At 36.3% G+C, this 18,066-nt stretch overlaps 1 protein-coding gene across 2 annotated transcripts; it reads left to right on the forward strand.

The window, feature by feature from the left end:
* Window positions 1-15,642: 15,642 nt before the first annotated feature.
* Window positions 15,643-17,488, forward strand: LOC131158414 (pentatricopeptide repeat-containing protein At2g36730). 2 transcript variants are annotated; one of them, XM_058113276.1, is made up of 2 exons: window positions 15,643-16,186; window positions 16,286-17,488. In XM_058113276.1, the coding sequence occupies exons 1-2, from the start codon at window positions 15,731-15,733 to the stop codon at window positions 17,279-17,281; spliced, it is 1,452 nt and encodes a 483-aa protein (XP_057969259.1). In that variant the 5' UTR covers window positions 15,643-15,730; the 3' UTR covers window positions 17,282-17,488. The 2 variants fall into 2 exon arrangements, with proteins under 2 accessions (XP_057969259.1, XP_057969252.1); XM_058113269.1 differs by having other exon boundaries at window positions 15,649-17,488.
* The last annotated feature ends 578 nt before the right edge of the window (window positions 17,489-18,066 follow it).

An 18,066-nucleotide genomic window follows, 5' to 3' on the forward strand; every position in this document is an offset into this window, starting at 1 on the left:
TAGACACTTAGACTACACCGAGCTTATCAAATCCTATCTCTTGGTAGTGTATTAATTACATTGTGCTTAGTGGTACATAATCAGCTTAGTGTAAGAAGCATTTCCTTGTACATAAAATTATATACACATCTGTTGTATTTCTAGGCAAAGGCCTGAAGAGGGAGACTAGCCCTAAAATAGTCCCGGACTGGCTTAGACCCAGTTAGGAAAGCTAGGTGCGTCATCCTGTTAAGGCATGTTGGTTGAAGTCAACCCCTTAAATTGACTTGGTTGTATAGGTGTCGCTCCCGTTTAAGTGAGCATTATAGTGGTAATCCTTGTGCTGGTGTGGCCAAGGCGGGAACGTAGGCACTATTGGCTGAACCTCGATAACATATCGTGTGTGTTCATTTACATTTTCGCAATTTAATTACTACACGTGTATGTTATATTGTGAATGATTGAGTTTACATTTGCATAGATTGACCCTAGGTTAAGTAATATCGTTTATCTCGTTCAACCTAGGCTATAATTTTTAAATACCCAATTCACCCTCCCCCCCTCCTTCTTGGGATTGCACTGTTTTTATCAGTTGGGTATGGAGAAATCCGGAGAATTTGTAGCAATTAAATAACAAGAAAAAAAAAAGAAAAGGGGAATTATAAAAAGGGACTTACAGGGTCTCGTCGATGAACGCAGGGCGCTCGTCAACAAGAATCCTCCTTAGGCTCGTTGATGTGGACATGTGTCTCGTCAATGAGAACTTACTGAGAGGCTATTTCCAGGGTTTGAAACTTGTCGACGAGGGTTAAGTGCTCGTCGATGAATCAGCTCCTAGTACTCGTCGACGAGGTATCGTGGCTCGTCGACGAGGCCACGTGGACAAGCTTTTTATATAAGGCTTAAAATCATTTTTTAGCGAGAATTTCAAGAAAAATTCTCTCTCTCTCTCTTTTTCTAGAATACGTTTTCTCTGCCTTCTCTCTACGATTCCAACTCTGTTTCTCCCCAGTTTGACAATCAGAAGCTACCATGGAGATCATAGGGAGATTCTCTACAACATAGCCGGAGAAAAATATTGATTTGAGAAGTTTGAGAACCATCTAGAAACTAGGGTAAGTAGATTATTTGGGTATTTTTAGTATTATCAGGTTTATTTGAGCCTAGATTTTGTATTATATGACAATGTACGGGAGTTTTGTGAAGTAAAATCAGGTTATTATATTTTCAGAATAGGGTGTTTTGGAACCCTACAGGCATGGGTTGAGGACCCCAATGGGTGATATTTCAGGAACCCAGGTAAAATGATAAATGGTTTATAGTCGAGAAGTTGTGCATATGTGGATTTGGAGAGAATATGTATGTGATAATTGTCTAGGTGAATTCAATTGTTTGATGGGAAATTATACGTGTGCTATCTCAGGATGTTGAAATTATGAATGCCGCATGCGTGAGATTGTAAATAGCATTTAGTGCTCAGATAGTCAGGTAAGGGAAATATGATATGCTAGTTAAATTAGTATTATTATTAGTAGGTTTGCGTGTTTTAGGAAAGTATAGATTTTAGTACAGAGGCTCTTTATTTAGTTGTGTGGCATGAGTTGGTATCAGATCAGTTTAGTATTTTTATAACTTTCGGATATCATGATTTACAGCATATTAGTAGAAAATATTATTATACAGAATTTATACGAATTTTAAAATATCATGATGTACGGTTTATATATATAGGTGTGTGTGTGTGTGTGTGTGTGTGTGTGTGTGTGTAAAAATATCTACAGATAGACAGATATTTTCATATTTTGCAGAATCACATTTTTATGGAATATATTTAGAAAAATAAATAATATAGCATTTTCAGTATACCATGATTTACAAATTTTAGAACCATAACATTTTTAGATATTCAGTATTTAAATCTTCAAATATTCAGTATTCAGATTATACAGCACATTCCAATCAGTTTTTTCATGTTATGGTTATTTCAGTTATATCATAATCATGGTAAAACAATAATATAGAAATATCAGTTATATATATAGTATTAGACCCTGATGGACGAGATCAGTTTCAGAACACGGTAATGTAGCTATTTTCAGTTCAAAGTGCAACCACTTAACTCAGATAGTATGTGGATTTTCAGTAGTCGATCATGCCTATGTTGTGGACAGCCTCCCTGTTAGCAAGGGTTGAGGAGGTCGATCTAACTTTCAAAGTTCAGTTGACTTATCTTGATCGGCCAGCCAATAATAGGTCCCGCCTGCGGGCTGCACAACCCTGTCATAAGGGGTTAAATCATGACTTTCACTTATCCATCCAGGAAAGTTTTCTCAGTTATTATATATATCTAGATTTACAAGAACCGTAGACATACCTATAAATATGTGAAGTTTTATTAATAGAATATTTTGAAAAATAGTTTATGTTAAGCAACATAGGTATGAGCTATACTGTGTATTATTTATACAAGTTTCCTCAGACTCAGTTATTTGCAGTACTTCTAAATCAAATTTTACAAATATGTAAACTCATATGGCACACATTGTTAATAGCATATTTTGTCTTACAAAGAGTTGTCTTATCCCAGTATTCCATTTTTTTAGGTGAACCAGATAGGCGAGCAGATCAGGCTCACAAGTAGAGGGGACTACAATACTGCACTGTTTGAAGGGTAAGTATTTTGGGAAGTCACTTTTTGAGTAGTCCTTAGATCCAGGTGAGGGAATTTTGGGAATGGTTAAGTATATATATTTTGGAGAGATATTGATTCTCTAGTATTATATATATTTGATGTGGATATTTGCTTTCCACTTTCCACTGCATAGGTAGATTATGGTTATATAGGTTCCACGATCCTTATCTGGTCCGTGATGATGTTATGGTTTATATTAAAAGATATCAGAACGGTGATATTTTACAGTTTATATATGTGGAAAAAATGGCATGAAAATTAGGTCGTTACAATTTGGTATCAGAGCCTAAGTTACTAGGTTCTGAAAACTCTAGAGTACAGCAGAAGCAATACCAAAGTATAGGAAAGGATTTGAGGTTTGTTCTGTGGTATGGGTACAAGATTTCCGTGGTGGTTTTTGTGTCCTTCCTGGGGTGACAATTTCAGGAAAACCATAGTAAACTATTGTCGGGCCGTGTGTCTAGTTTGCAGGATTGAATTTTGAAGTAAGATTGGGGAGGGTAGTTAATTGCGTATATGAGATTTCAGTTGAAAGAATTAAATTAGATCTATATTCTTTGTTTTTCAGAATGGACCCAGGGAGCTGCGATACGAATGCTGGGGGTGATGGAGTAGGAACTTCCAGTATGTGAGGTGGAGATACTTATGTAGTATTGCACAGCATCACCCAGCAAGTGATGGTTGAGATGGCCAGGAGTTCAAGGGAGTATAGCTACAAGATTAAGCAGTTTATGTGAATGAGACCTTCGTCATTTTTTTGGAGGAGCAGACCCTTTAGCAGCTGAGAACTGGGTCCAGGACATTGAGGATATGTTAGCAATGCTTCCATGTACAGATGAACAAAAGGTAGTATTTGCAATGTTCAAACTGATAGGAGAGGCAAAACGCTGGTAGAGATCAGTGAGGTTGATTGAGGAGTAGAGACCGGATCATGTTCCAATGACATGGAGACAATTCAAGGAACTATTCTTCGAGCGATATTGCCCTGCTATTGTTTGGAGCGCAAAGGCAGCAGATTTCATGCACTTAACTCAGGGGCAGACAACAGTATCATAATATGCAACTCAATTTATTGAGTTCTCTTGGCTTACCCCACATTTGTCACCAGACGAGGAGAAGAAGGCGAGAAAGTTTGCAAAAGTTCAGAGGAAAAATCTATTTGAGCAGGTTTTTGGTTTTTGGGCTCAGACATTCGTGGAGGTTGTGGATAAGGCTGCGATTATTAAGAGTGGCATGCAGAGAGGCACTGCAGCTCAGAGTCAAAGAAATAGACCCATGCCTCAGGGTTTTCAGGTGGGTTCTATTCGGGGCCTATGGAGAGGAGACCGTTACAGTGGTGGTTAGAGGCATATGACGGGACCTCGTGAGAATCAGGGTGTGTAGGCCTACCCTGTGTATCAAACGTGCAGGAGGAAGCATCTAGGAGAGTGCTGGGTAGGGAGAGACGTGTGCTATCATTGTAGGAGACCCGACCACATGGCACGAGCATTTCCAAGACTACAGATCTAGGTCCCAGCTCCCAGACCCTACCAGGGAGGTTATCAGGAACCTCGTGGAGGCCAACAGAGGAATGTAGCCCTTGCGAGGGTTTATGCTTTGACGTTGGGAGATGCTGATACCAAAGGTGACATTGTGACAAGTGCCTTTACTTTTTTATCATATCAAGTTATTGTTTTATTTGATTCAAGTGCCACCCATTATTTTGTGTCTGCGGCCTATGTTAAATTGTCTGGAAACGAGACCCATCTACTAGATCTAGAATTGTCAGTAGCTACACCGTCAAGGTCAGTGATGAAGTGTCATAGGGTGCTCAGGGGTTATCAAATAGAAATTCAGGGGAGGGTGTTACAAGGTGACCTGATTGTGATAGATATGTATGGTTTCAATGTAATACTGGATATGGACTAGTTGGTAGCTAATTATGCTAATATTGAATATTGTATGAAAAAGGTGATATTCAAACCGCCAGGCAAGCAAGAATTTAAATTTGTGGGATCACAGGTCTGTTCCATGCCTTAGTTAGTGTCAGCCATGCAGGCGAGAATACTGCTCCTAGATGAATGTCAGGGGTTTATGGCCTTTGTAAAGGAGGTGTCAAAAAATGAATTGAAGCTTGGCAGTACACCAATGGTAAAGGAATTTCCTAATGTTTTTCCTGAAAAGCTACCTGGGTTGCCTACCGATCGCGACGTAGATTTTGTTATAGATTTACTTCCAGGAATGGCACCAATTTATAGGGCTCCTTACTGAATGGCTTTAGCAGAATTGGGAGAATTAAATGATCAGTTATAGGATTTGTTGAATAAAGGGTTTATCAGACCTAGCGTATCGCCCTGGAGAGCACCAATGCCATTCGTAAATAAGAAATATGAGTCTATGAGGATGTGCATAGATTATAAGGAGATAAACAAAGTAACCATTAAGAACAAATATCCTCTATCCCATATAGATGACTTATTTGATCAGCTTCAAGGTGCACGGGTATATTTCAAGATTGACATCAAGTCAGGCTATCACCAGGCGAAGGTTAAAGCAGAGGATGTCTCAAAGACATCTTGTAGGACTAAATATGGACACTACAAGTTTCTCGTTATGTCGTTTGGTATAACGAATGCACCGGCAGTGTTTATGGACCTAATGAATCAGATGTTTCATCAATTTTTGGACCAATTTGTTGTTATTTTTATAGATGATATACTGGTCTACTCAAAGAGCTTTTAGGAACATAATCATCATTTGAGGCTGGTGTTGCAGATATTGAGGGAAAGAAAGTTATATGCAAATTCAAGAAATGTGAATTCTGGTTGGGATAGGTCACCTTTCTAGGCCATGTGATCTCCGGGGATGGTATATTAGTTGACATAGGCAAGATAAGGGCAGTGGTAGATTGGGCAAAGCCGAGAAATGTTCAGGAGGTTAAGAGCTTTCTAGGTCTAGCAGGGTACTATCAGCGCTTTGTAGATGGTTTCTCTAGACTATCAAGCCCCTTGACACGGCTCATGAGGAAAAATGCGAGGTTTGAATGGTTTGATGAATGTGAGTAGAGCTTCCAAGAGTTGAAGTAGCATTTGGTCACTGCCCCAGTGATAGCTATTCCATCAGGAGAGGATGGATTCATTATATACAATGATGCGTCCCTGAAGGGACTTGGGTGCATGTTTATACAGCACGGCAAAGTTATTGCATATGCTTCTAGGAAACTTAAAGAATATGAGAAATATTATCCTATGCATGATCTAGAATTAGCAGCTGTGGTGTATTGCTCTGAAAATATGGAGGCATTATCTTTATAGTGGGAAATGTGAGATTTTCACTGATCATAAAAGCTTAAAGTATTTCTTCACCCAAAAAGATTTGAATATGCATCAGAGAGAATGGTTGGAGCTTATCAAAGACTATGACTATAATATCAGCTATCGCTCAGGGAAAGCACATATAGTGGCTGATGCACTAAGCAAGAAAACAGTAGGAGCAGCAGTGTTAGCAGTGGAGATTCAGTGCCCTATCCAGATGGATTTGGAGAGGTTAGGCGTGGAGCTGATAGAGGGTGATCACCAGGCATTTATTACCAACTTGGTGATGTAGCCAACCCTACAAGGAAGGATTAAAGCCGTTTAGGGGGATGATGCAGAATTAGCAGAGCTGATAGCTAGGGTACAGGATGGACATGCAGAGGAGTGCAGCATTTTTAATGACAAGGTTCTGAGGTTCCATTCTAGGTTGTGCGTGCCTGCAGATATGGATATCAGAAGGACAATTCTAGAGAGGGCTTACAGATCCTTGTACACGATTCATCCAGGTAGTACTAAAATGTATAAAGGTTTGCGAGAGTATTCTAGTGGAGTGGCATGAAAAGGAAGATAACTGAATTCGTGTAGCAGTGTTTGACGTGCCAGCAGGTTAAGGCTGAGCACCAATGACTCGCGGGGTAGTTGCAACCACTTTACATCCTTGAGTGGAAGTAGGACTACATATCCATGGATTTCATCACTGGGCTACCGCCAGCATCACATGATCAGAATTTCGTTTGGGTAGTTATTGATCGGCTGACAAAAACAGCTCACTTTCTACCTATTAAAGTTAACTACCCTATGAACAAATTGGCAGAGATCTACATTCAAGAGAATATTTGACCCCATGGAGTGCCAGTATCTATAGTCTCTGACCATGACCTATGTTTTACATCACGATTTTGGAAGAGCTTGTAGGAGGTTTTAGGGTCTCAGTTAGCATTCAGCACTGCTTTTCATCCTCAAAAAAATGGCCATACATAGAGGACAATCCAGGTGTTTGAGGATATGCTGCGAGCGTGTGTATTGGATTTTGGGGGTAGTTGGACCTAGGATTTGCTGCTAGTTGAATTTTCCTATAATAATAGCTATTAGGATAGCATTGGCATGGCACCATTTGAGACGTTATACGGTAGGAAGTGTCATTCTCCCTTATACTAGGACGAAGTGGGTGTGAGGTGAGTTTTGGGGCCAGAGTTGGTGCAGTAGGCGTACAACAAAGTCCGACTTATTAAAGAAAGAATCAGTACAGCTCAAACTCAGTAGAAAAGTTATGCAGATACTCGCTGCCGGGAGTTAGAATTTGACAAGGGAGATCAGGTATTTTTTAAATTAGCTCCTCTAAGAGGAGTTATAAGATTTGGAAAGAAGAGTAAGCTGAGCCCAAGCTATATTGGCCCATTCGAGATAATTGAGGGAGTGGGGTCCATTGCCAATAGGTTAGCTCTACCACCAACTCTGTCTAGAATACACGATGTATTTCATGTTTCCATGTTGAGGAAATATATCGCAGATCCATCCCTTATAATTAGTTATGTAGTAGAGATTCACTAGCTTATGAGGAAGCACCAGTGCAGATCTTAGACAGAAAGAAATAAGAATTACACACCAAAAAATTCAGCTAGTAAAAGTTTTGTGAAAAAATCATGCTATCAAAGAAGTTTCGTGAGAGCTTGAGAAAGAGATCAGACAGAAGTACCCACACCTATTTAATGGGTTACAGTATTAGCCAGTATTGTTTAGATAAAAATAATTCTTGTTCTAAACAAAGTGATAAATGTATAGTTGTATTTTAGATTAAAGGATACATAGTGTTTTGGTTTTGGAAGAATTTTCTTTTATATATGTATGTTTGTAATCTTTTAGAACCTCAAATGTAACCATGGTATTCCTGCACCATAAGTGAGGGTTAGTAATAAAATAAGTAGCCCATTTTCCTCAAAGGATGGTGTTCAATATTGACAGAAAATTTTGAAGATGAAATTTTATAAGGGGGGAGAACGTAGAGACCCGGAGAATTTATAGCAATTAAATAATAAGAGAAAGAACGAAAAGGGGAATTATAAAAGGGGACTTACAGGGTTTCGTCGACGAAAGCAAGGCGCTCGTCGATGAGAATCCTCCTTGGGCTTGTCGACGTGGACACGTGTCTCGTCGATGAGAACTTACTGAGAGGTTATTTCCAGGGTCTGAAACTCGTCGACGAGGGTTAAGTGCTCATCGACGAATTGGCTCCTAGTACTCATCGACGAGGTATCGTGGCTCGTCAACAAGGCCACATGGACAAGCTTTCTATATAAGGCTGAAAATCATTTTTTTGAAAGAATTTCAGGCAGAATTTTCTCTCTTTCTCTAGAATATGTTTTCTCTACCTTCTCTCTACGATTTCGGCTCGGTTTCTTCCCGATTTGACGATCAAAAGCTACCACAGAGATCATGGGAAGATTCTCTACAACATAGCCGGAGAAAAATGTTGATTTGAGAAGTATGGGAATCATCTAGAAACCAGGGTAAGTAGATTATTTGGGTATTTTTAGTATTATCAGGTTTATTTAAGCCTAGATTTTGTATTATATGAGAATATACTAGAATTTTGTGAAGTAAAATCAGGGTATTATATTTTCAGGAATAGGGTGTTTTGGGACCCTACAGGCATGGGTTGAGGACCCCAATTAATGATATTTCAATAACCTAGGTAAAATGATAAATGGTTTTTAGTCTAAAAATTGTGCATATCTGGATTTTGGGAGAATATGTATGTGATAATTATTTAAGTGAATTCATTTGTTTGATTGGGAAATTATATGTGTGTTATCTTAGGATGTTGAAATTATGAACGCCACTTGCGTGAAATTGTAAATAGCATTTAGTGCTCAAATAGTCAGGTAAGGGAAATATGCTATGCCAGTTAAATTAGTAATATTATCAGTAGGTTTATGTGTTTTGGGAAAGTATAAATTCTAGTACAGAGGCTCTTTATTTAGTTGTGTGGCATTAGTTAGTATCATATCAGTATAGTATTTTTATAGATTTTAGATATAATGATTTACAGCATATTAGTAGAAAGTATTATTATACAAGATTTATACAAATTTCATAATATCATGATGTATAGTATATATATGTATGTATGTATGTAAAAATATCTACAGATAGATAGATATTTTCAGATTTTGCAAAATCACATTTTTATGGAATATATTCAGAAAAATAAATAATACAACATTTTCAGTAGACCATGATTTACAGATTTCAGAACCATAACATTTCAGATATTCAGTATTTCAATCTCAAATATTTAGTATTTAGATTATACAACACATTCATATCAGTTATTTCATGTTATCGTTATTTCAGTTATATAAGAATCATGGTAAAACAGTAATATAGAAATATTAGTTATATATATATAGTATCGGATCCTGATGGACCATATCAGTTTCAGAGTATGGTATCATATCTATTTTTAGTTCAGAGTGCAACCACATAACTCAGATAGTATGTGGATTTTCAGTAGTCGACCGTGCCTATGTTGTGGACAAGCTTCCCATCAGTTAGGGTTGAGGAAGTTGATCTAACTTACGGAGTTAAGTTGACTTATCCTAGTCGGCCAGCCGGTGATAGGTCCTGCCTGCGAACCGCACAACCCTGTCCTGAGGGGTTAAATCATGACTTTCAGTTATCCATCCAGGGAAATTTTCTCAGTTATTATATATATATATATATATATATATATATATATATAGATTTACAAAAAACATAGACATACCTATAAATATTAGAATTATTATGAATAGAATATTCAGAAAAACAGTTTATGTTAAGCAAACCCTAAACCCTATGTATTATTTATACGTGTTTCCTCAGACTCAGTTATTTGCAGTATTTCTAAATCAAATTTTACAATTATGTAAACTCATCTGTCACACATTGGTAATAGCATATTTCGTCTTACTGAGAGTTGTCTCATCCGAGTATTCCATTAGGTGAACTAGATAGGCGAGCAGATCAGGCTTGTAGGTAAAGGGGACTGCAGTACTGTCCTGTTTGGAGGGTAAGTATTTTGGGAAGTCACTTTTTGAGTAGTCCCTAGATCCAGGTGAGGGCATTTTGGGAATAGTTAAGTATGCATATTTTGGAGAGATACTTACTCTCTGGTATTGTATATATTTGATGTGGATATTTGCTTTCCACTTTTTGCTACATAGGTAGTTTATGGTTATATAGATTCCACGGTCCTTACTTGGTCCGTGATGATGTTATGATTTATATTAGCAGGTATCAGAATGTAGAAATTTTACAGTTTATATATGTTGAAAAAAAATGGCATGAAAATCATGTTGTTATAGGGTATTTTAAGTTTTATAAGGTATTTGGTATTTCTAGATTGAGGAAAGTGTAGTAGATGGAATAATATAGAAGTTTTGTTGGGAAAAATGTAAATTTCAGGGTGTTGAGCTGGGAAACACACAAGAACAGGTTTGGTTAATTTTTTGGGCTTCTCAGTAAGCCAAGTAAGGGCATAAACTATGTTAGTATTTTTCATAAAATAATTTATTATTATACAGCATTTATTTTCAGAAAAATATGTATGATATGGAACTGTGTTTGGAAATATTGTTGTTGAACAAGGAAATGATTTTAATACATTTTATTAGGAAATATGATTTTAGTTCAAATTTTATGTTAAAACATTACTTACACTTGTGTGGCGTGAGTATGATTTTCCATGAAAATTATGTTATACCAAAATATTATGTTTTCTTCAAAATAAGAATGTTATAGCAGTTTTCAGGAAAACCATAAAAATAGCACAGGAACTATGGTTTTGAAATATTATGTTAAACAATACAAAAACTTCATGATACCGTATGTTATGTTATGGTTAGCACAGATTTCGTGATTTATATGTTATATTATGGCCAGCACAAATGCCGTGATTTATATGTTATGATATGGCCAGCGCAGATGCCGTGACTTACATGTTATGATATGTCAGCGCAGATGCTGTGATTATGTATGATATGTCATATTTCATGGAAAATACTATCATGTCAAAGATTATTATAAATATGAAACAACTATGTATCAGTATTTGAAACGTAATATATGATATCAGAACCCAGATGGCTTTGTTTAGTTTCACGAAGCACGATACCGTAGCTATATGTTCAAGTTCATGTTCATGTTAGTGCTACCACACATCTCAGATAGAGTGTGGGAGATGGCAATCAATGTGTCTTCATGGTAATGCAGGTGTCCCACTAGTAGTTCGGACTAGGTGGGGCAAGCCTATTGTACTTACATACTTATGTTTGACTTAGCGTGCTCGGCCAGCCATTGTTAGGTCCCGCTTTCAAGCCGCACAACCTAGTTATGTGGGGGTAAGACATGACATCAGCTAACTATCCATCCCGGGTATTATTTTACGTATTGTACAGTTATATAAGATGATTTACATGTTACAAAAATGTATCATGATATGTACGTTATGACTAATTATGTTTATTCAGAAATTAAACAAACAATTTTTCACATATATGATTTATGTACAGTATATATTTACCACACGAAAATACCCATGTTGCCACACATTGATATTAGTTTATTTCCCTTACTGAGAGGTGTCTCACCCCAACATTACAAACATTTCAGGAAATCCAAGTAGAAGGGCGAATAAAGCCCTATAGCAGTAGAAGTTGACCGAGCTACCCTATCAAAAGGATAAGTAGTTGAGTTAGGGTTAGATGGGTTTTCAGATTGAGACCGTAGAATACTTTTTGGGTCTTTTTGTGGATGATTGTATATATATGACAAATTTAGTAGAAATCCACTATGGTTTCTGGTGTTGTATGACATATATGTAATTTTATGTTTTTCACTGCTTAGGTATCAGAGTTGTATGACAGGTATATCCCTGGTACCTATGGGTCCAAGTTGATCACGACTATGACAGTTTAACAGGATATCAGAATTATTATGTATGTTATTATGTGAAGAAAAAAGTATATATAACAAAAATAGGCAAGTTGTTACATAAGTATTGGAAGCACACTATATATTGAAAACTCTGAATGCTTGAATGATATGAGCATTGAAAGCATGCTATATATTGAAAATTCTGAATGCTTGAAATTGCTCTTATATGAATATTGAACGCATGATATTCTAAACACTTAAACTATTTTGATATGAGTGTATGACTTGTTAAGGATATGTTTATTGTAAGGGGAAGCCTTTTTAAGGTTTTCTCATATTTGCTCAATATTTTTCATCATCAAAAAGGGAGAAATTGTTGGATTAACACGGCTTAATCTCGTTTTGATGATAACAAAACAAGGTCACTAACATGTCTATTTAAGTTTGAGTTTCAGAACTTAAGTGTTTTTATGAAATCAAGTGAGTGTACTTGAAGAACTTAAATGATATGTATACTTAAAGTCATGAATCGTGAAGGATATAAAGCTTCAAGTCATGTGGGACATGAAGTTCATTAAAGCAGTGCATAAAGCTCAAAAGAATATTAGAAGCTTCACAATATGAAGACTTAGGAACTCAGATAGAATATTTTCCAAAGTATAAATTTAAGTTTGGAACCAAAATATAGAAAAACAAGTGTTGTTGAAAGGACAGGTGACTGATGATTTCTCATCAAGCAACTGAGGTGCTACTAACTTTGAAAATATGCAAATAGAATAGGCACAGGCGACTAACCTATCAGGACTAGTCAACTAACCCCATTTTGACTTTCAGATTGCCCTAGTTTTAAAATAGCACAGGCGACTAACCCTTTGAATCCAGTTGACTAATGCGTATGTTTAAATGTTTAACAATTCTAATCTTGTTTCCAAAGCTTGCATGGTTGATTTCCAAATTGAGAGAAAATTTGAGGGAAACTTTTTGAAACCCTAGTGCACTATTTAAACTTCATATTCTCACACATTAGGGTACAAGAAGAGAGAACGGCACGCTCATATTCCGTAAAAACTTGTGGTTATATTTTTCTGAGAAGTCAAATGTGTTCTTGCTGAATACTCACGTTAATCTGATTTGATCTTTTGAAACTCACACTCATAAATCAGATTTCTAGTGATATACTTTTGAGCTTCAACTTCTATATTGATTTTATTTGAAGTATTGTGATTCTAACATGTACTAATATGCTCGATTGAGGAGTATTTTTTTGTACAAGTCATTGTGCTTTCTTTGTATTGTTTTTGACGATTCAGGGACTTTGAATCGTTGGATAACGAGAGGGTTGTTATCGTTAGAGAGGCAAACTCCACCTTGAACAGAGAGAGGCTTTACTTCATCTGGTAACGATGTTGGAAAGGAAATCCTCACGGGGGGTTGCTTGAGGCAAGGATGTAGGTTGCCGCTGAACTTTGTAAAAATAACAGTGTTCAACTTCTTCTCCCCTTAACTTTTTAATTTCTGCAAGATATAAACTACATGAATGATTATAATCTTTGAATACTTGCTGAATATTTGAAAACTTGCTAGACATTGATATTGCTAAATATTGAAGAATCTGTTGAATGATAGGAAACAAACTTTTGGTTGAAACAAGAACACCTATTATTTGCTGATTGTATGTTGGATTAAAAATTCAAAATAGCATAAGTTTTTGAATCTTTGATTAAAAAGGTTGTGGTAAAAGAGTTGATATTTATTCATACTATTGAGGTATATATGCTAAGATAAACCCAACTTCTATTACTGAATTTGTTTTTAAAAATATCATTGATTCTAACTGAAAATTAGATTCTGAAATATTGATTAACTGAATTCATTAAAACTTGGTTTTGTATTGTAAATTCGGATTTTATATTGATCTTCATATCTAGGACTCTCGATTGGTATGATACGGTCGCTACATAGAAACATTGTTTGTACAATTGTTAAAATAATCAAGAGTTAAAGTAAATAGGAATTCCGCAAATAAATTTAAATAACCCAACTCACCCCCCCCCCCCTCCCCTCTTAGGAATACATCGTAATTTCAAATGAGATGCCCTTACCTCCTCTTCGAATCCCCTTTTATAGTGGTGGAATTTGACCATGTGATGATATGGTTTTAATGGGTGCATTATTGCACAAGCGTGAATCGCTCTAGTCTTTAAGAGCATTGACTTGGATGACTTGGTAACTGCCCCATTAATGAGTACGTTGGTATTCTCTCATGTTTATGCAAATCATAATAATGAGTGGGGTCAAATTACGATCTTCCTATTCAATGAGAATATTTTTGGGGTGTATCAAATACATAAAGAAAATACAATACAAAGTACATTTTCTTCTAATTTTTCTTTCTTTTCCTTTCCCAGACAAAATCTCTAATTCAAACCAACCTAAATTTACGATGGTTAAAATTTTAAGATATGAATTCTTAAGATGTTTTTTTTTTTTTTTTTTTTTTGCTTAATATAATTTTGATGTACATATTTTAAGGATATAATGTTAATCTTCTAAAATGTGTACCAAAATTTATAAGTTGAATCAAACAATTGACATGAGTATCTTATACTAATTTTCTAGAATCTTTTTACAGTGCAAAAGAAATAAAAATATTTACATTAGATTGACATTTCATAAGAATATTTTTGATCTTGCAAAATTACATATGCTTCCAAAGCCTCCAAACTATTTTTATAGGCTTCCTCCATTTAGTTTGTTTAATGTAATTGCCATATTAGCTTGGCCTGTGGGATAAATTGAATTCCTTTCCTAAAAAAAGTTTGATTCAACTTGAGCATAAAAATTAATTAATTTTGAATGTATCTAGAAGCATGACTTTTAAGTCTTTGATTTTTAAATTTATGTAAATTTAAATAAAAATAATGTAGTTTATTTTGTATTGCATGTTATTCAAGTTTTAAACTCTTACCGAGCTTTTAATCAGTGAATTTTTTAATTAATTCAGCTCTTTTATTTACTTTCAAACTAAATTTACATGAACATTATTTATTATAAGTAAAGCTTTTATCTACAAGGAGAGAGTAATAAAAGAAATAAATAAGAACAATCTTCCTCTTGAATTTTTTAAGAGAAATAAAAGGGAAGAAAATTGTATAAAACTCATGAGGATAAGAACTGAAATTCTGTAAATATCTTATATTTTACAAAATGTTAAGATGCTCACATTAAATTATAGTACCCAAATAAACGTGAAAATAAAAAGCCTCTAAAAAATGTTAAAATAAAAGATATCATCAGTCAAATGCACTTTCATTAGTACTTTTTAAATTCTATTATATTTTTGCTTTATTTTTTTTATTTATATCAATGAAAGAAAAAGAGAAATCAATAAATTTTAAAGTAAACGCATTCGAGATTTTTTCCCAATTTATCATTTTTAAAATATATATATTAAATAATATGTTTTGAGAAAATAATTCTCAAAATAACACGTGACAAATCTCACTATCATAAAAGAATTTATTTCTCGATTAATGATACAAAAGAATTTATTATGTAGAAGAATTTATTTCTTAATTTATCATTTTTAAAAAATATATATTAAATAATATTTTTTTTGAAAAAATAATTTCTGAAATGACACGTGGCAAATCTCACTACTTGAAGTAGTAAGATGGGAGTTATTTTTTAAAAAAAAAATATTATTTAATATATATTTAAAAAAAAAAAAAGGATAAATGGGGAAAAAACTGCGCATTCCACATGGTGTAAGACCACATGCATAGCCCATCGTCCGTACCGTAGTTCCTCAATTTAAGTTTGCACAATTGGATGTCCTGTTGCCCATGGCATGGTTCGCCCTCAACTTCCAACGGTCAACCAATTCTTCCCGCCGAAGTCTGCCAATGGTCATTTGAACTTGGTCTCCGCAAGGCAGCAATGCCTCTCTCTCCTAAAGGACTGCTCTTCCCCGAAACAACTCTCTCAGATTCATGCTCGCATCCAAATCTTTGGACTCCACAGAGAAGGCCACGTCGTGAGCGAACTCGTCCGATTCTGTGCCTTATCGCCGTCTGGAAACTTGAGCTATGCCCGACACATCCTCTGTCACTCGGACGACGGTTCGGTGCCCTTCTCATGGAACTGCCTCATTAGGGGTTATGCAGCCAACGACTCTCCGAGAGAAGCCATTTTGGTCTATCTTGCCATGCGCAGCCGTGGAACCAGACCCAATCACTATACCTTCCCGTTCCTCCTCAAGGCCTGCGCTCAGATTTCGGCTCTCCAAGAAGGGCGGCAAGTTCAGGTGGATGCTGTGAAACATGGTTTGGATTCTGTTGTTTATGTTCAGAACACTTTGCTTCACTTTTATGGGTCTTGTAAGAAGATTCTTGATGCACTGCAGATGTTTGATGAAATTTCTTGCAGAACGTTGGTTTCTTGGAATGCCATCATAACAGCTTGTGTTGAGAATTTATGGTTATACGAGGCGATTGAGATTTTCATTAAGATGAGGAAATGTGGGTTTGATCCCGATGAGACCACAATGGTGGTCTTGCTCTCCGCTTGTGCAGAGCTTGGGAACTTGACTTTTGGGAGATGGGTTCACTCCCAAGTGATAGAAAGTGGGATGACCGTGAATTGCCAACTGGGCACAGCTCTTGTTGACATGTACGCCAAGTGCGGAGCCGCCAGGAGTGCTAGCCTAGTGTTCAATGGAATGCGAGAACGAAATGTATGGACATGGAGTGCAATGATTCTCGGGCTCGCCCAACATGGATTTTCTACTGAAGCCCTTGAGCTGTTCTCAAAAATGATGAAATCCTCTGTTAGTCCCAATTATGTTACCTTTCTTGGGGTCCTTTGTGCATGTAGCCATGCTGGACTGGTGGATGATGGGTACCAATTCTTCCATGTTATGAAGAGTGTGCATAAGATTAGACCTATGATGGTACATTATGGTGCCATGGTGGACATTCTGGGTCGTGCTGGCCGTTTTAAAGAGGCGTATACCTTTATCATGAACATGCCTATTGAGCCTGATTCAATTGTATGGAGGACGTTACTCAGTGCATGCAGCATTCATAATAATGTTAATGACCGTGTTGGGGTAGAGGAGAAAGTGAGAAAGCGGTTACTTGAATTAGAACCAAGGAGAGGTGAAAATTTTGTTATGGTTGCTAACTTGTATGCAGAAGTTGGGATGTGGGAGAAAGCTGCAAATGTGAGGAAGATTATGAGAGATGGAGGACTAAAGAAGATGGCTGGGGAGAGTTGCATCGAGGTAGGAGGGTTTATCTGTAGATTCTTTTCTGGAAATGATTCCCAGGTAGGTTGTGAGAGTGTCTACCAGTTACTAGACGGATTGAACTTTCACATGAAGACCGCATGCTGCCTTTAATTGATATAAGTAGTCATGCTGCCTATTTGTAGACTTGTAGTGCAGTATGCAAAAATTATCTGTAGCACAAGCTGTCTCTCCCTGATTTTCTTTCTCTCCCCTTGCATGCATCTTAACATTCTGGTTCCCTTTTTTATTTTTGTAAACCTAACCTTCAACTAATTTGAGTACATATACATGGCATGGATGGGAAATTGTTCTACTTTATATCAGCAGGAGCTGCAGACTAATTAATAAAATTAGAAGGCATACAGAGACGAGTAACAAATTAACAAGGAGGGTTGTCTATCTTGGCTGAAAGAGCAGCACAAACTGTGGCCTTGCAGTTGCCATTGTGAAACTGTACTGCCCAATAGTTCTGCAGCTGAGTTTGGGGGAAAATCATTGAAACTGGAGTCGAGAAAGCAATTTGAGCGTCAATGTCAAGGTTTGGGACAGGAAGAGCCCATGTCTAAATGCTTAAACCATGTAGATATACATCTTCAAACTGTCTACTTGGACCAATCCCCATCTCTTTCAAAATCTTGAACATGTATCCCTCAGTACTCAGCACCCTTTTGTCTGAGGTTTTGAATGATGGCACGAATGGGCTGCGTTTCCTTCTCAAACTGTCAAGTTTTGTATTCACTAAAATTTACTTTTCTTATGTACAAAATACAGAATACATGGTTGTATTTATCCAACACAAGAAACAAGAAAAAAAAACTAACTTAACTATCTATGATAACTAATTAAAAAACTATATTAAGTAACTCAACTTCTTCTCTTCTAACTTAGTCTTAGAT

Source organism: Malania oleifera, chromosome 1 (genome assembly GCF_029873635.1).
Source record: "Malania oleifera isolate guangnan ecotype guangnan chromosome 1, ASM2987363v1, whole genome shotgun sequence".
NCBI lineage: Eukaryota > Viridiplantae > Streptophyta > Magnoliopsida > Santalales > Ximeniaceae > Malania > Malania oleifera.

Coding starts and splice junctions, on each gene's coding strand:
- LOC131158414 (XM_058113269.1), top strand. CDS start 15,731: ATGGTTCGCCCTCAACTTCCAACGGTCAACCAATTCTTCCCGCCGAAG.